Genomic DNA, 21,383 nt, shown 5'->3' with positions numbered 1-21,383 from the left:
GAAACCATCAAAATCCATTTCAGAGTAACTGCTGTCACATTTTTGTTTCCTCTCTCTCTGTTTTAAAATGTGCGGGCCAGTTATGGCTGGCGGGATTGGCCCAGGAGGAGTTTACCTTCATGCAAATGAGCTCCGCGCTAGCCTCGGCGCCTCCGAGGAGGAGGAGGAGGAGGACCCGCTCACGTTCCCCGACGCCGCACCGACAAAAAAACATCTCCAACTCCACTTCAATGTAAAAGCCCGCCGCGCCATTAAGCGGACAAAAGACGTCGTATGTGTGTGTGTGTGTGTTTTGTTTTGTTTCTTTTTTCCGTCTGCTTCTTGTTATCATTACAACGGAATAACGCGACACAGGAGAGCTCCCAGTCGATAAGTGTTATGAGGCGACCATGAGTAACGCAGAAGACAGCGGGAGCAAGGGCTCGACGGGGCCCATTTCCAGCTTCACCATCCGATCCATATTGGGCACGCCGCCGTCCGAGGCGCCCTCGACCCCAACCCCAACCCCGGTCCCGCACCCTCCACAGCCGCCTCTGCCTCTGCCGCCGCGTTCTGGTGCCAAGGACCTCGCCAAGGGACTAGTGGCGGCGCGGAGGAGGACGCTGTCCGTGTCCTCCGAGGAGGAGTGCAGCGGCGGGGAGGACTCGGCGGACTGCTTCTGCTCCGAGCCGGCCCACGGACACGCGTGCGGACAGCACCGGCAACATAACGCCTTCTCGTGCTTAGGTGAAGTGACACACTCGCATTTGTATTTCATTTTGGGATTATAAATGGGAAAGGGGTTTATTGTGGTTGCGTGTATGTGCGCCAGCTGTTTGTAAAATGTTGGCTATACCAGACTGAGCTGCCACTTTATTAGGCACACCTGCACGATCCAGCGAGATCCGATACAAAAGCTGCGACCACATTTAGATAATAAAGCTCAGTTTGGAGCCTATGAATTATGTATTATATTTGATAATTATAAAATATTCTTAATTATTTGGTCACCTCTTTAAGCTGCACGGTGACTCTTTATTACAAACAATGAGATACAATACAAGACCGGGATCAGAAAATGAGCATTTACAAACATAATGATGCTGAGCATTAATAATATACATTTATTCACTAATATTTAACTACTATGGATAATTCAGTGTAGTAATTTTGGTCACTTTATTAAGTTGCACAAGTGACACACCCTTAGGTACACTTACACATGCAGTCCTATAAGCGCCAACAAGAGCTATAACAAAAAAAATGCGCATTATCAAACAAAACGATGCTCAGTTTAAATGCTATTAATTTAGCAGAGTTTAGTTAAATAACGTAAAATCTGGTATTTTGGCCCCCCTAGTTTGCTGTGTTGTGGTACTATTTGGGACCAACGTAAAATACAATGCACAATTTCGATAATTAATTGACATTATGGGTTATTATGGTGTTTTTGTTCACTTTATTTAGGGGCATGGTAGTACTTTATTAGGTACATACGCAATATATAATGGGATCTATAATGCTCAGTTTTTATACTGTAAATTCAACAGTAAATTCTGGACTTCACTGAGTTACATACTGCATTTACAATGGTGACAAAATATAATTGTTATAATCACCTCAATAACCTCCCCACCCACATGAAGCTAATAACGCAACCAAAGTATTAGAAACACCTCCGAATCCCGGTTCCCCACAATGAATGCTTCTCTTATTTTTATTGACTGGCACGATAGTTATTATTATGAGGTTCATTTAATTTGTTTGTGCTGACTTCAAAATGTGCCAATTATTTTTCTTTGCACTTACATATATAATTAAATCCATGTAAAACATATCAGGCTTTTAATTGCATCGGGCTCTAATTGAATTTTATGGATGACACTCGTGCAGCCCTTGTTTCATCCTCGGCCTCATCACAGAGGCGGTGAAAATAATGAGTTGCGCTCGCTGGCTCTTATTTCAAATGTAATTGAGGCGGCTAATTGATGGGACGTGTTTGCTGCGTGCGTCGTCAATTGGGCGTTAAATGGCTTGCAGAGCCGGCGCGCGCGCGCGTGTGTGTGTGTGTGTGTGCGCCCGCGCGTGTGTGTGAGGGCAAATTCATACAGACAGGTTGAGAATTGTTGATTTAAAAAAAGGGGGGAAAAGTCACACTCGATTTAGCGCACGAGAGCACACTCCACTCGCTTCCCGCCCGTTAAAACAATTACGTGTTAAAGCGTGCGCGTAAAATGACGTTAATGATCCTCGCGCGTAAAAAGCGCTGTGATAACGGCATTACATTGGTCCCGCAAGTTTCGCCAAGACGTGTTGAAAAATGTTGATTTAAACTGAAAAAAATGGAGTCGATTGAGTGCGAGAGTGTGCACGTCAACTCAATGCGTCACTGGTCAGACTCATCCATACTTGGTGGATTTGCTGTCATTTTATTGTCCTGCTGACAGTCGTTCACTTTTAAATGTTCATGGCTGGCACGAAATAAAAAAACTAAAGGTGATAAAAGCCTTGCCCCCAAATTGTGGAAAGCACTTCATATGAAGCGATGAGATTAAAGCAACCTCTTCAGTGGACACTGAAAGCAGGCATTCTCAAATTGCTTTTATTTGTTTAGACTTTCTTTTTTTTAAATTGTATTAGCTGTAAAATGTTTTGATCCAGAATTAAACACAGCTTTGGAAAATACTAGTTAATACTAAACAATCACAAAAATAAAAAGAAGACCTGAAAATTAAGGACTTATTTGTACAAATGTTTCCAGAAAATGGCACACACTTCGATTTCATTGCATCTTAATGAAGATTAGTTGGTGTGATTTTGTAGTCTCTTAAAGAAAAAACACGGCAGTTTTAACCTCGCTTTCTTCACATTACACTTCCGCTTGGTCACTGCAATGTTCAAGTATAGGACAAGACTGAATATTTTCAGAAAGATTGGAAAGTTTTATTTTTTTAATATAGCAGTCAAGTTGGGATTTTCGGAGGGTGCAAATTGTAGAAATCCTTTTTTTTTTGTTGGACCATTTAAGGTAAGAAGTTTGACATCCTAAATTTTGCGTGTCTTTGGAGATTTGAAGCTAAACTTTCACAAGAAATTTTCTGAGATTTCTCCGCGGCTCATTCATCACAAACATCTCATTTACATGTCATTTACGTCCTCAAAACAGGTCCACTTGATGAGCCACTTGAGTTTGAGAAAAAAAAAAATCCCACAAATCCATGATGGATGAGTTGGGAGATTGCTCCAACATGGTGACGTTCTTCGGGTGCAGGAAGTGTCAGATGCTCAGTGAATTGCACGAAACAAACGCCACAGGGTGTCTTTGTAAACATGCCGATTGATCATTTGGCCCACACTGAAGGGGAATACTCATAGTTTGGGTTTAAAATATATCTTTTGGGACACCAGTCCTGTAACCTTTCCAACAAACCTCGTAGTTGCTTAAAGTGGAACTCAAGGCCAAAAAAATCAATAATGTTGTATATGCTCCCACTAGTCTAAACAATATTTCAGATTGCATTTATGGAATAAGAATTAATCAGAATAATCAATCCATTTCCGTTCAACCCAGGGAATTTTCCATTCCTACAAACATTATATTAACCAGAATGCCGTGTTTGGATTTGTGAGGACACGCAATATATTGCTTCAAATAGCTTCAAAGACGTGTTAATATCTCGAACGTACGCTTGGTGGTCCCCTAGGTCCCGCCCAGGGGCTCCTGTCTGCCAATGAGGGTCTGGCGCGGCGGCCGCCCCTCCTGCACGACTACAACAAGGAGGAGGAGCAGGAGCGAGCCCTGTTGTCCCCCCTGTCGGAGGAGCGGCAGTCGGATGCGGCCGACAAACACCCGCAGGGCTCGACGGCCAAGAAGAAGACGCGCACCGTGTTCTCCCGCAGCCAGGTGTACCAGCTGGAGTCCACGTTCGACATGAAGCGCTACCTGAGCAGCTCGGAGCGCGCCTGCTTGGCGTCCAGCTTGCAGCTGACCGAGACGCAGGTCAAGACGTGGTTTCAGAACCGCAGGAACAAATGGAAGCGGCAGCTCTCGGCCGAGCTGGAGGCGGCCAACATGGCGCACGCCTCGGCGCAGACTCTCGTGGGCATGCCGCTGGTTTTCCGGGAGAACTCCTTGCTACGCGTCCCGGTGCCACGCTCCATTGCCTTCCCCACGCCACTCTACTACCCCGGGAGCAATCTGCCCGCTCTGCCTTTATACAACCTGTACAATAAGGTCGACTACTGATACGGACATGCACACCTTCTTGTGCCGATATGCAGGGGTGTCCAAACTTTTTCCTCCGAGGGCCACTTCAACATTAATTTATTAAATACTTTAAAGGTATCTCATCAAGAGATGATATATTGTTTATATATTAGAGTTATTTTTGAAAAAAAAAAACAAACTCCACATCACAGCTTTTTGTTAAAGTTGATGAGAATATTCCCCCGCCCCTTTTTTTTTTTTTTTTTTGATCAGCGGCCCTGTCAACCACTAGAATATATCCGCCCCTTCCCTGAGCAGAATTCCATATTAAAGGAACAAAAACACGTAAAAGCTGTACTAAGATGACAATTTTTGAAGCAGTGTTTACTTATGGATCATTAATGGGATATGTTGACAAATTGTACCTTGACATGGAGAAAAGAGTGGCGCAAACCATTGTTGTTATTTACAGTGGTGCCTTAGGACAAGTCAACTGACTTATTTTTTTTTTTGTTAGTTGTTTCTTTTTTTTGCTTTAACTTGCGAGCAAAAATTCAAGATACAACCACTGTTTGGTGGCAGTGACTCAACTCAACTTGCTCCACTACAATCAACTGTTTGTTTAACAAAATTAGTAAATACACACACTTGTCAATATCATAGTAATATATTTATACATATGATTGAACTAAGGGTTAGGTTCAGAAACCGGTGGAATCTTTTTTCTTTTTTTTTTTTTATATAGCTATAAATTACAACACGTGGTCAGACTTAAAACAAATCATGAAACTATTTCAAGAACTTGATGTGCAAGACCAAAGGAAATATTTTTTTCTTTTTTAAACTGAACATGAAAAATATGTATAGGGACACAAAGCAATCTTAGAATAAAATTTGCTGATGACCAGTGATATTTAAAAAAAATAAAAAAGCCGAAGACACTCTAATGAATAGCATCGATTGTCATAATCCTTGAAGCAACGGCTATTTAACACAAACAGTGCATCAACACATGTCGACAGACAATATAACAATACTCAATTTTTTTTATTTTTTTAATAATTTCTTTATTTTTTTATCCTCCGTGAAAAACGACTAATAATACTAAGTCAGTCAGTTTGTTTGTGTCCGGTGGCCAATTTCACGCACACCAGGAGCCTCAATTATTAATTATGCACAATTTTACATTTTCTACACTCTATTTAATTATGCTATTATTATATATTGCATTATGTAAATAGCACTAAGTGCTATTTATGTGAATAAAAAACACATTACAATTTTTTTTTTTGTGTGTACATTTTTTGGGGGTTGGCTGGGACGAATTAATGGCATTTCCTTTCATTTCAATGGGGAAAAATGATTTGCCAGACAAGTGTTTTGACTCTCAGGCACCACTGTAGATTTGTTCGCTGTTCACTGGAGACATTTTGTAACCGTTTTAGTTGTAAATCATATCTTGTGTCTTTGCATACCTGAAAAAGTAAAACATTTATTTGTCGTAGGCATCATTGCAGTTGGCATCAACAGCCCTATATTTTATTTTATTTACTTTGTACCGAACATTGTACCGTGTCAAATGTTTGTTTGTTTTGAATATATGCCGCGTGTGGCTAAAAAATGGATGCAAATGACCCCGGGGCCGCAGTTTGGACACCCCTGCTATCCTGTATATTAATCGTATGAGGAGGCATTCATATGCATTAAGTCTCAAGAGAAGGCAACCAAGCTTCCCTAGATGTATTAAATACACCATGTGTATCGTTAATTCAAATCACTTTCTAACTTTTATTTTTATTTGACCCCTGCCCACCAGTTTAGACTTCATATCGCACTAAAATAAAGTTTATTTCATTTCTTCTCATCATATTATTTTTAACAATTGAAAATACAATTCTTCCATTTAAGGGACACAAATGTCATCGTTTTTATTGTCATTTAGAGCTCCGGGAATAACCTCATTCAATAAATTTTCTATTTCAGTCCAGATTGGGTGCATTTGTTTTGTATTAAGTGCATTTTCAGACACATTTTAAAAAGTCTATAAAGCTTAAACATTGGGTGGGGGGATCCAATTTGCCTCCCAGGATTTTTTATCCTGTCACCTTAACATTGCAGTTTCAGTTCCTGCATCATAAAATGTAATTTCCTTTTCAAGTCAATCAATTATAGTCAATTTAATTTGTATTTTAAAAGCAACTGCAGCTGAAATGAAGTGCTACCCATGAATCAAAATTGAACATAAAACATATGAAAACTAAAGAAAACAATAGCACAACAAAGATAAAAACAAAAAAAAACCAAAACAAATATGACAAACAAGGAGAAGAGTGTTGTGCTATGTGAAAAGCAAAGGAATAAAAACTGGTCTTAAGGCATGTTCCAAAAATGGACAGTAAAGCGGCTTGTCTAATGTGCACTGAGAGGTCATTTTGAGACAAATATCAGAATCTTCAAATGAAATTTTTAGCACGCACAGGCAGTCCATGGCGGCAGGCCAGAATAGAAGTTATGTGCTCCCTCTTGGACTGGCTGACTCCAAAGGAGAGTGGGCATGCATTAATGACAAGATGTTCGCGAAAGCGTGGTGAGCGAGTGCTCAAAAAGGGTTTCACAGTTCTGGGTTTGAATTTCCGGTACCACATTTCAAAAACAGGTAAAGTATATTCACTGAAAACTATGAATTGTCCATCGGTATGAATGTATACAACAGCTGTGAGACGAGATTGGCATCTAACTGACTAAACTCCACTCAGGAAGGCTGGACTTGAGATTCAAACCCGGAAATTCATGACTGAAAGGCCCATTAATTAAATTATGTCTACTATCCACTGAAAACCTCACATTACTTTTTAAGGCCCTGCATCTTCAGCCAACTTGAAGAGAATTTTACTATTTTAACACATACACAAATGTCGCTTTTCTGGGGTGTCACATCACGAACAGTACAAAGGAAGCACACACATACACACATGCTAAGCTAACGCCTAAATTGCACACATTGCCCAATTGGGTGGATAACCAAGCGCCAGTGGCCTTGCAGATTACACCTGACCCAACTGGGGAAGCAGCAGGCACCTTGTGTTTCAGGTAAAATGGCGAGTGAGCGAGCATAAGTGATTTACGACCAATGGCTGACAAGACGAGAGGAGATGAATTTGTGTCACATCGCAGGGAGGACGGACGGGGAAAGGAGCTTATGAAAAAGAGCGGCGTAGGTTTGCTTGAATGAAGCTGTTTATGAGCTTCCAAAGTGGTCGTTATGTCATCAACCGTGACGGGACGGAACCTGCATAAGCCGACATGACCCGCTTGATTTACGGACACGCACACGTACCCACGTGTATGGTAGATGCAAAGACAAAATGCAAAGCCCCCACCCCCTCACCTTCTCAAAAAGATGAATAGGTGGAGGTGCCACATTTTAATAGCGGGTGCCATGAAAATGATTTGAAGTGGTTTAAAGTGCAAAGAGACAGCCGGACGTGGCGCGCGAATGAAGATTTGTCGAGATGACGCGTCGTGCCTTTTTACATTCAAGCGTAAGTCACGCGGGCGTGTAATTTATGATGGGAGTAATGGGAACTGTGGGAGGAAGACAGAGAGCCTGGGTGGCCCCATTCTGGACAAAACATTAGGTACACCTGTGCAATCGAATAACATCCATTTTCTATTCGTTAGGGGTTGCATAGAGATAAAGAACCATTTATACTCAAATTAAATAATGTAATACCTGAACAATTAAATCAAACATTCAACACTGCAAGTGTAATAACAAACACTTTTTTAATGTTCCGGGAACACAATTCCGCCATAAATCGAGGACAACATACCTCAACAAGAACAGTCAGAAAAATAACTGACAAACTAAACAAAAAACAAAGAATTACTTGTATATTGAAAACAAAAACAGCTTCATGCTAACATAGGTTAGTTACAATGGGAAACATCATAGGCGTATATTCTTTATTCTCAGCTAAGAATGATTAATATTACTGCCATACTGAGAATCTGAGAGAAGAGCTGAGTCTCCACTGCAGTACTTTACATCCATATGTATCTTACACTGCCCCCTGGTGGACCCGGCCGCCACGCCAGGTGAAGTTTTGAACGGATTAGAGGCTTTTCCATTTATTTCAATGGGAAAAGCTGATTTGAGATGCGAGTGTTTTATGTTCTAAGTGCGTTAGCCGCAATTAGTGATGGACTACTTAAATTCACCTGACTTGGCCACGTAGGAAACAAAACAAGGTCACGAACCGAGGACAGCCTGTTTTAAGCTGCATGATCCGTCATTACAAAGTAAATGTACATCCGTAGGTAAGCATGCACTCTACAAATAAGCAAGAGCAGAGCCGAGCCAATCATTCGAAGGAGCCGAGAAAGCAAACTTAAGCGTTCTAATGCTCCGGCCCCTGAAACTCAATTTAGCAATTTGCGGGAAGACAAGATGGCAGGAAACAAGGCAATTTGCCACGTGTGCAGCGCGCGGCCGAGCCTCCTGAGAGGTCATTATCCCCCTTCGTGAAAAAAAAATAAGAAAAGAATGCCACGGCGTATTAAGACGTGGCCGCATCAGAACCGAGGGAGACAGCCTCATTAGGAGTAATTAGAAAGATCATTTAACTAAACGAGCAAATAATGTCCAGGATATTGAAGAAGCCGCGTGCACTTCTGCCGACCGCTGCCACAGCCATTACAGAAATTGTAGGTCTTTAATAGAATAATGACATGCTTTATCTTGCGAGAGGGTCTTGGCAAGAGCGCGGCGTGCAAAAACAACTGTTGCCGGGGCTCTCTGTCCTCAGCGTGGTCTCGCTCTTGAGTGCGACGGCAGAAGGCCTTCCAGATAATCCCCCTATTATCCTTAGAAATACAAAATGGAGGGCCCAAAATTGTATCTCACATCCATTATTGTGTCAAAGGTAATGCTAATGGACTTATCTGGCCAGTAATAGCCCTCGCTTCTCTTCAGGTACCGTCGCCTCTAAATAGTCAGATGCATATTGGACAGGCGAGGGCCACTTTAAAAATGGGCCGTTCAAGAAATGTTCGCTACTTTAACAATGAGGGCCCCCGTGCGCGTTTTTGCCCATTAAATCGCAGATTCAGATTTCTGGTTCAATATTGTTCTCGGAGGGTTTAACGAGGTGACGTGAACGCTTTGCTTGTGAGCGGCATGTGCGGGGAAGTCTCAAATCTGTTGATGTTCCACGCGGAACGTTTCAAATAGGACACTTTTTTTTTTCAGCAAAATGGAAAGTTATACATTTTCTGTGTGTGTTCTTATTTTGTTACCAGTCCCTTTGCAAGAGAATAATTGCCAATATGATAGGTGTATATCATCACATTATAGCACACAAACACATTTTAAAAGTATTCCTTAGCACCGGTTCTCACTTTCACTCGTTTTCCAATTGTGCCGCAACCTGTTTATTTTTTTCTCCGCAGTTGAGCTTTACTGTAAAACTGACATTTGAAACAAAAGAATATGAAACGTATATTTTCACACCAAAATGTTCAACCAAAACATTGCCATTTTGATGCTAGTCTGTTAGCTTAATGCTATCATATAATGCAAAATGTCATAGACGGGCTTATGGAAATTAGCTTTGTGGTTACATTAATTTAAAACCGAAAATACGACAAGATTCACCTTCTCCGCCTGCTCGTTACTTCCAGACTCAACATAATTTCCACTATCATCCAAAGCGACAATTGGCTTAAGATACTTCCTTGCTACCAATTCCCATTCAGTCAGAGCTTTAGCGGCATCGCTTCCGGAAGAGCACAAAAAACATGAATTGGTGAATAGTGAACGGCAAATATGAGCGTATTACAGTAGCTAATACTTTGCCAAGAGCAATGACATAACCACATTTGAGCCCATGCATGTGCCTGCTCGCTGCCCATTCATGTTATACAGAAGCAAACACAATTTGCCTTCAGCTCCTTAATTCCCAGTTGATATAAAACAGAATGGTGAAGAATCGACTTTTTAAACAATAATCCATAAATAGAGGAGCTGGGATGACAAGTCCCTCCCCCCCCCGCTCCCCACCGTCCACCAAAACCTTGTTAGCCCCCGGCCCCCTTTAAATTCATTTAGGGAGCAAGCAGGTCTTGCGAGTCGGCTGGCTTAATGCATTGCAATCGCCTTTAAGGGCCTGTGTTTTGGACCAGAACATTGATTCAAATCAAACAGAATTGAATACGTGTGGAGAACATGAAAAGTAATCAGTGGTCTATGTTTCAAACTTTATTTTAAAACTTGTTTCTTTTTTATTAGGTAGGAAAGACTCATTTTAGGTACATTTATCGTTCACTCAAATATGGTGGAAACTTCACAGGAGTTCATACATCCCAATCTAAAATTCTGCGTTTGTAAATTCAGCGCCGCCTCAAAATTACATCAGAGAAGAAGAAATTAAAGAATTTTGAGAAAAAAATGAGAATGCACAAAAATATTCAATAAACCATTAATCGGCTAAACTATTCAATGTTTCTTCTTTTTTTTAAACTATTTGAAAGGCTCGTCACAGAAATGTGCAAACATATTCCATGTGTAGCCATACTCTATGTGTGTTTTTAAATGAGCAAAACAATTCTAAAAATATTCAATTCATATCTTCTGCAGTTTACTTTCAAACCATTTTGACATTCGTCCCATTATCACATGACAGGCCGTCATTTCGATTGACAGCAAATGTTGGTAAGGTTCCACGATTCATCTCTGAGTGTAGTTTCCATGGCGGGTGTCTCGTGTTTGTCTGTCTGTTCTCCAACCGCAGCCATGACAGGCTCGGCTGAAGGAGGGTTTTATTTCTAAGTGCTGATGTGTCGCAGACAGTTTGGCTCTACAAGGGCCTGTTACACGCCGATTAAAGAGAGGGAAGGAGTGCTCCCGCGGGGCGCTCTCGTACATTTACCCTGACCACAAAAAGGTCTAACGTTTACGCCCCGGTGCTGACATGACCTTCAAACAAGGTCCCTCTCCAACCGACCCAACCAAGAGACCAACAAGGCAACCAACCTACAACTGATCAACAAAGAAAGCAAGCAATCAACAAACTGACCAAATAACCAAAACACATAACCCACAGAACCAAGTAATGTCTCAACCCCAAAAAAGTCGCCCATCCAACCAAACCATCTGACAGGCACGGCAACCAACCGACTGACAGACCAACAAAGCAACCCACTGACCAAACCATGCACATAATGTGCCAACCAACCAAATAACCCATCCAACCGACCGACAGATATAAAAATCGATCAAATGACCAACCAACTAACAAATCAACTGAATAACAAAGCAATCCACAAACTATGGAACGAAACACTTAATTCTAACCAACAAACCAACTGATCACCTGGCAATGGAAGCAACTGATCAACCAACCAAACCAAAAGTATCCATTTTTTATGAGATTCCAAATTACTTTTCCTTTCAATCCAATGACATGAGTTCTCTTTGTAAAGACCAAGTGGTTTCATTCAGCTGTATGGGGTGATCCGTCACTTCAGCTAGGGAGACCGCTCACTGCTGACCACATGGCCTGCAGTGCAGCACAAAGAGGGCAGCCCAAGATCACCTGACAGCTAATCACGGATCACTCCGCTGGAAGGGAATATCCCGCCTTTTGAGAGGTCGCAGAAAATCCCTGTGAAGTGTCCATCAAAGGCACCAGACACCTGCCTTTTTCCAAAAGGCATTTCCCTGACATTGATTATGGTCACATTTGCAATCCAGCAATATATGCACTAAACGGCAGCTCAGTGCAGTAGTGAGGGGTTAGCTCATTTGCTTCGCAAGCGAGTGGTTCTGGGTTTGAGAGTTTCCATGTTTTCCTCGTAACACCATCAGTGACTTTTCGTAAAATGCGAAGACAATGTATATTTCAAGACATGATGTTCTTCCACAGACAGTTTTGTGACCATTAAGCACGTACATTTATTGGCGTCTACCTCTAAACGCATATTTTATAGCTGTCCGTTTGCATTTACTGTAAAACGAACTTCTGCTGATCAGTAGGACTCGGTCTGTTTCTTTACTCTGGTGGCTTTAAAGTAAACGACACTTTACAACTGTCGAGTGGAGCCCTGGAGCGAAAATTCATCAAATCATTGCTAAATATAACCTGTCCAGTCACATTTAAAACTAATTAAATGTGTTCCCATTTTAGCATCAACACAAACAGACTGCTGACATGACCATGCAGCACCGGTGTGCATGTGTGGGTTCATGTGGGAGACCTCCGCAAACACATTTGTAACCATTAGTTGAGTGTTGGGTTTCAGGTGCAGAGTGCAGCCTCCGTCACAGTCGCTGCGAGGCTCTGCAACAGCCTCTCTGAGCGGATGGAGAAGGGACTGTGTCCTCTAGAGCCTCGGCGCCCAACCGACAATGCATCACGGCAGGCACAGAAGTAACCCGAGCCGCCTCTCCTGCCTGCCCAGATGCTTTTAGAGAGATTTGACCAGTGAGAAAGCGCCTCTTCAAAAAGAGTCGTCGTCACATTAGAAAGTAATTAGTTGTGCCTGAGGCTGAGGATTCCCTGACCGGACTGATTCGGAGTTCCCTCGGAATCAGTCTTGGTGTGAAGGCGGGTGGCCAGCCACGTTCTATCTGCACAGGGGAGGGAGTTCAGTTTTTGGGAGGGAAGGGGTATTCCCATGGAAGTGCAGGTGGACGAACCTGAAGAGGTCATCGGGAAAGGTTAGTAGGTAATCCATCTGAGTAACGGTGCGCAGGTGGATTAAGACATCACACAGTTGCGTACTCCGGGAAAGAAGCATAGGTTAGCATGGGTCAAACCAATATTACCTATTGACTCTCATTGAAATGGCTTTAATGTTATAGCCCCACAAAAAAAACCTTTTTGGGTTACATTTCATTTTTAATAACGAGGTGGCTGAACGGCTCAGAGGGTAGCACCGATGACTTCCCGGGAGCAAGGCTGGAGAGCATCCTGTCGGGTCCCTCAGAAAAGGCATTTGGTGCAAAAACTGAGCTAAACCTATCACACAAGTAACTCGGTGTGGCAACCCCCTGACTAAGTCAAACAACAACAAATTCAGAAAAATGGTCTCTTATTTTACAAAAATATAATAAAATAGATTGGAAATATATAAATCATTGAATAGTTTGGTCAAGAATACATTAAAGAAATACTAATGGGATAATACCCGAGAAGGGCTCAGAGGTCTACACACTTCAATTCAATTAGTGGAGCCCAGAGTTGAAAGCAAACATGGTGAAGCAGCATTTAGCTGTTGTGCTGCACCTAAATGGAATAACAAATCCAGGTCAAAAACTCATCTTTCCCCCCCTTTTTTTTTATTTTGTATGCGTGCGTGAATATGTCTATGTTAGCAGATTAGCACTGGGGGAAAAAAAGCAGGTGCACCAAAAGTATCCACTTTTCATGTCGTCTAACGAGACAACTTTTCCATTTTTGTACAATTAAGAGGCCGAAGCGGACGCACTGTATGCACACGGCAGGCCCTGAGAAGCCATTTCAGTGCACAGCCACCTGTTCTCGCATAGCCTGGAGGGCCTCCCTGGCATCAAGCCTTCCTCTCACTATGAGACTAACTAATCTGATTGGGAGAAAAGATGGAGGTGGAGGTGGGAGAGATTTGAGGGAGGGTTGGGAGCCGGGGTGGGGTTAGCGGTTTGAGATCTTGCAAGCAGCATGCTGCAGGGTGGGACTCGACACCGCCAGGCCTCCATTCTGATTTAGTCTCTGATGGATTAAAAGCTGCAGTAGCCTTCGGCATGATGACGATAGAGCATTGGAGACTCATTAATGAGTACAGTGACGACACGCATTTAAAAAAAAGAGCAGAGTCCGTTTAAGATTGTCAGAGGCAGAACACTGAAATTACAACCTTGTTATGCACAAGCTAATGGGATTCAATACATGAATCGCTACGACTGATAGGAATTGTCAGAGGTGACAAAAAATTGTTCATTAATGTGGTTGTTGCATTGGTGTCGAACTGCACTGCAACGGGCAGAGAACGGTTTCCCATATTATACTGCTACTAATTATTACTACTCTTATAATTTGTATAATAGAATTATGTAAAATTAATCTCAATTCAACATCATAGGAGACTTGAAAAACAACCCTAGTGGCATACATAGTGCTGCACATAAAATAATATTCAGATACATGAGAACAAAGAAAGTTAAAATCATATATTAATAGCAAAAAGAATACAGTAAAACACTTACATTATGCAGTCTTATGCCGAGTACAAAGCCAGCCAATAAAATGTGGTGTTAGATTGCTTTGATAATAGTAAATAATACTATTATAGTATCGTTCTAACAAAAAAATTTAAAGAGGTATTAATATCAATAAAGAAATAATGAATGCTACTCAAAAAGTAAAATACCATTGTACAGATTTTATAATATTTTATGATTAAGATTTAATATTTTTATAAATATTCTATGAGGAAACAGATCATCATATTTAATTTTTATCATTTATTATAATTTAAATTTAAAAACAAAAAGGTGAACAATGAATGTAATCATTTATTATGATTAACATGTTACGTGTATTTGTAGATTAAATTATTTTTATTATTATCATTATTATTATTAAAAATAATAATAAAATAAATAATAATAATAATGGTGAAAATGACATATCACATCTAATTATGATCTACTATTATAAATATATATTATATTTATGAATACTGTATAGTAAAATAAGAACATTTCAAAGAATGTCAATTAAGGGCAACATTCTTAATTAGCCTGAATGGGATTCCTTCCTTACATCCATTCAGCATTAAATTTAACACTTGTAAAGTACTTGTGAATGTAGGCATGGCTAATTATTGCACAATGATAGTAAACACATCAGTCTTTCAAATGAAGGTCACTGTGTGTTGACATTGAAAAAGAGCATTGTTAACAAGAAAGCCGTCATGCATATGGCCGCTTTGGCACGGACTCAGAGAAGGAAAACACACTTGTTCAAGCAGAAAGAGAAGCAGCCAATTGGCCAATTAGGAAGTGGCCCATCATGTCAAACTCATTTGCAAAGGCACAGCTTAACTCCCGAGGGCGGGAAGGTCCGGATCAAAGGGTGTCCCCCGCGGGAAGAGCCCACCAGCAGGAGTGAGGGATCATTGAAGGAACGCTGATCCCTTCAGCTTTTGTGAAGGAATCTTCTAATGACAAAAAATCTCCACTGCGAGCTAAAGACATGATACAGTGGCCATATGATAGCCCCCCTCGCCCAAGGCCCCGCAGCCGTCCTATACAAGACTGATAACAGCAAATGGCTGCCACAGCGCGAGCTGCCTCTCCCTTGCCGTGCGGGTCAGAACCTCCGCGAGGGATCAGAGACTGACCAGCACCCGTGGGCCTCGGTAGCCTCTGGTGTGTAACTGGCTCTTTGACCTTGCTCCCCCGCAACCTCCCAGATTAGTATCACTATCAGGGTTAGTGCAGGATTGAACTCTCCCATTCTTGGTGTGCTTTTCTTTTATTGTCTTGTTGGTCCTGCTTAGTTTACGCTCAATGGAACACTTGAGGCACCACAAATAGTTTATGAATGGCAGGTACTTTCATGGAATTAAGACAATATTGGTTAAGATGGATAAATCATTGCATTACATTTCCAATTTGACATAATTAGTCAGTATTTTTTTTGTTTATTTACTACAAATCATGTATTTTGTTCATCAAAAGACCATATACATTTTTTTAAATAGTTACATTAGATGAGTAACATGTTTTAAACAGATTTGAAAATATGATCAATGATGATCAAAACCTACTGAAACCCTCTTTTGAAAGTATGCCTTAGTGGTTCTTCTCATTCTGGTGAAAATAAAAGACGAATAAACATTTTATATTTTAAACACCAAAAATATTCAACTAATCAATCCATATCCAGTCATTTAATGAAAACTAATCAATAAAACTATCTACCATCTTAACGTTAACATATGATGTGGAATGTCTTTGAAGGGCTAACGGAAACTAGCATGATGTTACGATAAATATAAAACTTCAAACGACAGCTTCTTTAACATACACGGAGCAGCAACACATACAGACAGAGCTTCCAGACGTATATTATCTCTGGGAACAACAGATACTACTTTGATGCAACAAGTTTCCTAAGATACTGTGCCGTATCACAGCTTGACAACATTTCAATTATCGTGCAATTGCTGCATGGCGCTAGCGAAAGAGTATCATTGTGTCGCTGACACTTTACCACCTGTGCGTGTGGTGTGAATGGCCATGTTGTTTTGTCACTTCACACTCATGAGATCATCCCAGTGCCATCCCATAATGATGACACGGTGAGCCTGTGTGCTGTACTGAAAGGAAGTCATGAGCTCATTTGCTTTGACCTACATGCTAAACGAGGTGCGAGCACAGAAAACCCAAATCGAGGCTTGACGCAAAAGCAATGACTATTTTAAAATGGTCATAAAATACACACACACACACGGGCAAACGTTTGCATTGACAGCGCCAACGTAACATGAAGCCACTCACTTAAAACAGGGTCGCCGCCGGGAGTTCTGACGACTGACCAACAATGGCGAGTCGTTGCGGCGGCGTTTGTTTCCCAAAGTACAGTATCACTGGCACATGACCCACGCCCTAACAGCGCCCCTCTGTTTTGAAGCCGTGCATACTTTTTGTCACAGCCATTCAAGGGAATTACCAATAACACAGCTCGTAATAAAAGGCTTGTAATTGATACGCATGAGGCGGGTTGGGTGGTGGGGGGAAGGTTGTCATCTTGCTACAGTTTAATCTGGCCTGCAGCTCCTAGGACAAGTAAGGCGACACTCAAAGATTCGCTGCATTAGTTCTGCTTAGCTAACCGTGAATGCTAATTGCAGGAAGAACAAACTCCTTTTTTCCTCCCCTCTACTCCTCCTTTTCCGTCTTTTGGTAGAGGGGGCGGATGAGCACAGGGGGTCTAACACAGGTTTGCTCTGAGCTAATATAACAAAGAGTGCTGTTTTGTCAGTCGCAATAGGTAGACCCGTAATGAAATTCTCCCCAGCTTAAAGGGGACCTCTTATTGAAAACCGACATTTTAAAAACCCGTATACTAATAGTGCCAGTTTACCCATCATAAAAAAAAAATAATAATAAAAAAAAACATTTGAAAATAATCCCTACTCTACATGAAGACGACCACGGCTATAAAATAAAATTGCCAGCACCCTGAAACCGAGCTCCAGCATGGTGGTCAAGACCAGACAGTGGTTTAACGGGACAGGTTCCACTCAGAACACGTGATCCCACTTTCACCCTTGATGGCCATCTCCTTGCCATTTTGCATAACAGTGCTCCTTCATCACAAACATTTACGCTGGCTAAAAAAAAAAAAGCGGAAAAAGGATCTCTTATGTAATAATCCTATGGAAGCAGTACAAAATGAATCCTACATGAGTTGACTCCCTGGTTGCTGATCGTCACACGCGAAGTTCCACCAGCCACCAGAAAATTGCTCACCTTCTGGAGCAGGTCACACAGATGCATACAATAAAGGGATCAATTGTGTTGCATGGCTCGCATCCTACAGCGCACACTAAGGACATAAATTACTGGAAACGTTCTGTGGTCTGATGAGACAAAGAGGGTACCATGAATGCCTGCAAGTACTGTGACATCTGAAGCAGAAATTGATCCTCCTCTCTTTTGGAAGATGGACCGCAGGGCAGCATTTCAACATTCTAACTACCACAAACGCAGCTCTAAGATAACTACAGCCTTGCTAAAGAAGTTCAGCAAAATGTGAGGGACGGGCCAAGCATCGCTACTGACTTGACGCCTATAAAGCATCTGTGGGGTATCCTCAAATGGAAGGCATACCTGGCGTTTAACACAGGGGTGTGCTCACTTTGTAGATGATGGCGATGAGTTGAGTTATTCTAAGGAGAAATCACCTTTGCGGTGTTGACCGTGGCAAATCATTAGCAGTTCTCTCAAGTGTCAAGTCTTATCAGTTACAAACAGGTACAAGTGGCCCAAGTGCTCCTGATTGATCGGCGAAAGCCTGTCCCTGCACCCCCCCCGCCACTTTTTCTCTCCCCTTCCAAGTGTGGAGGCCACTGTCTAGCCACATAGAAGCTCTAAGAGACGCCGGTCTCCAGATCAATAGTCCGTCCACTGACTCGGTTCCTGCTAAACGACTGCAGTCGCGGCCCATTTGAGAGAGCCAATTTGTGCATTAATAATGTTGATACTTGATAGTAAATTATTTACATGTTAGATAATGAGCCAATTGTCGTATCGCGTACACTCACAGGGAGATGGAATACACTCGCTCTACAACACACTTATTGCGATGTCCTCGCATGTGCAAAAAAAAAAAAAAAAAAAAGCCAAAGTCAAAGTGAGTAACAAGCCTGGTTACAGACCGAATTAAACTTGAAAGTCGAGGCAGCACTGTATTTGATTAAGTAAACAACTGCGACGAGCGGCAGCTTCAAATCAAGCGTGAGGGCCTCGCGGCCGTCCCCTCTCGCTTTTCTGTTTGCATCACCCCATCTCCTCGTTGAACTGCAACTACTTCACGTCCAATCCGAATCGACAAGATTGCCGTATAATAAAGGACCCGCAGTCCTCGGCGAGCCGAATATTGAGATTCGTATAACTCGGCGCGGGAGAAAAGAGTGGCGGCGAGCGGTGGAAGCCGGGAGGAGAGTTTTCTCCATGATTGCGGAGGGGGTTTAAGGTTACCGACTAATTTCGCGGTGGTTACCTGCCGAGAGTACGACATCCGGTCCCCCCCCCCCCCCTCACTGTTTTCCAACAGGGAACAGTACAAGCTGTTATACTGTAGTGATCATCAGCTCTTCCCTGACGAGTGATTACCAGTAATTACCCGTTTTTTTTCCCCCTCGCGCTGCCTCACCCCCTTTCTCCCACCAGCTATTAGCCTAACTGGCTGTTGTGGAGCAAAGAGGAGGTGTGCTGAGAACAAGGCAGGCTTTTATGGACTCCCCACCAGCGCCACTCCATTTGGAAATTATCAGGTCCCCCTCTTTGCTTTTTGAAGTCGGTGTAAGCGCACCCTCCTATTTGCGAGATGCACCGCGTACTTACGGGGTCATGGGGCTGATCAAGAGGTCCTAAAGATAGCCTTCTCGCCGACGCTGTGTGCAAATAAAATGTATCACTCCGCCAAAGTCAGGCATTTATTGACTTTAATGCACAATTCCATTTGCACTGAGACTGTGAAACAAGGCCACAATAGAGTGCCATGGACGCAGTAAACTGGTGGATTTATTTCATCTCTGTTAGCGAGTCCACTAACGGCTCATTCACAAATGTTTTTTTCCACAAACTTTTGTCTTTTCACTTTAAAATTTTAACTTTTAAAATTCTTGAAGACATTGGTGACATTGCTGTGAACCAGCCGGAGGCGGTGTATTTGGTAGCAGACGTAATCCACTACATACTACCATTATCATGTCGCCGTTCTAGAAGTCATCAATAATATGCCCAAAAAAATCAAATAATAAAAATAAATTAATTAATTAATTAAAAAAGCAATAACACAACACATACGTTTGCCGGAGTAAATAATAAAAAAAATTTTCTACCAGCGCTGCCACGATGCAAATACAAATTGTGCCACTTGAGATAAAAAAAAAAATAAAATCAAAAATCAGAATTCTGACACTTGAAACATGCAGTGCAAATTCAGCCTTAATGAAGTTTAAACACTAGTCGTGGCTGAAATGTGTAAAAGTGATGCAGTTGGACATTTGTGTAATCTGACAAATGCCCGCTCAACGTGTCAGAAGCAAACAAAGTCGTCTAAAAAAAAAAAGAAAACCATCACACAATTTATTAATATTATTATTATTAATGGTCATCGCCTCCGGTCGTCTGTGGCATTTATTAGAACGCAGCAAGGATGAATTGGACCGTGCGCACGCACGCACGCACAAGGCCATTGCTCAGCGCGACAGTGTGCAACATTGAGATTTTATTGATTGCGTCACTCGCCGATAATATGATGCACGTCACGGCTGACAACATTGCAAGAGGAGGCGCAATGTGGGCCTAATGAAAGTGTTTATGGGCGAGATGGATGTTGTTTTCTACTACATTAACTTTGCAAATAGCTGGTGGCCAAATGCACGCACGCACGCACGCACGCACACACACACACACGCGCAACTTCTTGATGTTTGACATTAAGCCGAAAATCCGTCAAACCATTAAAAATACTCACACAGGAAGCTGGAATATGAAATATGAAAGGCAAAAAAAAGGAATGAAAATCTTCTTAGCGTCACAGCAGCGCTTGTGGCAAAACATGAGGTCATTTAAAAAGTGTCCACCGCAGCCGCCTGCCGGTGCCGATGACAAATGAGGCCAAGAACATGTGAGGGATTGGTGTGTGTGTGCGTGTGTGTGTGTGGGGGTGGGGGGGGGCTTCTCTTGACGGAGTTAAACCCCTCCAAAATGAGTAATCTTACATAATAATATCCTCATGTGTCTTGATAAGAGCAAAGCCGGAACAAGCAGGCGACCTACGAACAAGCAGAATGGATATTGAAGGCCCCCCTTGCTCAAAATATGCCGGCTGAACCTCTAATTTGCCAGCTATATCTTCTTTAACGACACCATTACCGCCGGCTATCACGGCAACAAGCCTTGCAAAAAAATGGTTAGAACGTCTGTTCAAGAGTTGAGGCGTCCCAGGTTCGAATCTTGGATCAGGTTTTTTTAAGAAATGACAGATGAATGGCCAAAGGCCATCGTCTAAATGCATTGTTTTTATTTCCATCATTTCTGATGAGGAAAAACAGGCGGCACGGTTCTAAAAACCTCCACGTTGGTTTGTAGAAGACTAAATTGTGCACAGATGTGAATCCGAGTGTGACTGCGTGCTTGTGCCAAGGCGACCAATCCAGGGTGTACCTGCCCTCTTCCCTTGAGTCTGAGGAGTCCAACTTCCAGGTGCACTACACATTTTTGCCAGTGACTCAAGACATAAATGTTCTCAAGATTGACAGTACATTGTGATTTACTCAGAATGTTGTCAAAGTGCGGGAATTAATAGCAAATCAGCAAAATGCAACCCAAATTAGATGAAAAAGCTAACCCAGCGCTCAGTCCAAAATTGACTGAGCCAATATTGGGTTATTTATACTCAGCGCATTGGGTTGAGTA

The 21,383-nt window shown here is 42.1% G+C and overlaps 2 protein-coding genes across 3 annotated transcripts in view; one reads left to right on the top strand and one right to left on the bottom strand.

The window, feature by feature from the left end:
- The first annotated feature begins 178 nt into the window (after nucleotides 1-178).
- Nucleotides 179-5,202, top strand: hmx2 (H6 family homeobox 2). Its single transcript, XM_088305111.1, has 2 exons — nucleotides 179-726; nucleotides 3,684-5,202. Exons 1-2 carry the CDS (start codon nucleotides 390-392, stop codon nucleotides 4,223-4,225), a joined length of 879 nt encoding a protein of 292 aa, XP_088161237.1. The 5' UTR covers nucleotides 179-389; the 3' UTR covers nucleotides 4,226-5,202.
- Nucleotides 5,203-8,025: 2,823 nt separating this feature from the next.
- Nucleotides 8,026-21,383, bottom strand: part of LOC148330161 (uncharacterized) — an 82,802-nt gene continuing 69,444 nt past the window's right edge. Inside the window, exon 4 of one of the 2 annotated variants that reach the window (XM_088305172.1) lies at nucleotides 8,026-9,052. In XM_088305172.1, coding sequence (XP_088161298.1) covers nucleotides 8,813-9,052 — 240 coding nt within the window. In that variant the 3' untranslated portion in view covers nucleotides 8,026-8,812. The remainder of the gene's footprint in view (nucleotides 9,053-21,383) is intronic. The other variant, XM_088305171.1, reaches the window with a different exon arrangement.

This window comes from Idiotropiscis lumnitzeri, chromosome 9, assembly GCF_059441095.1.
Source record: "Idiotropiscis lumnitzeri isolate Australia: NSW breed Sydney's pygmy pipehorse chromosome 9, RoL_Ilum_1.0, whole genome shotgun sequence".
Classification (NCBI taxonomy): Eukaryota; Metazoa; Chordata; class Actinopteri; order Syngnathiformes; family Syngnathidae; genus Idiotropiscis; species Idiotropiscis lumnitzeri.
Note: the sequence above shows the minus strand (reverse complement) of the source record. Positions and strands in the feature narration are given on the sequence as shown.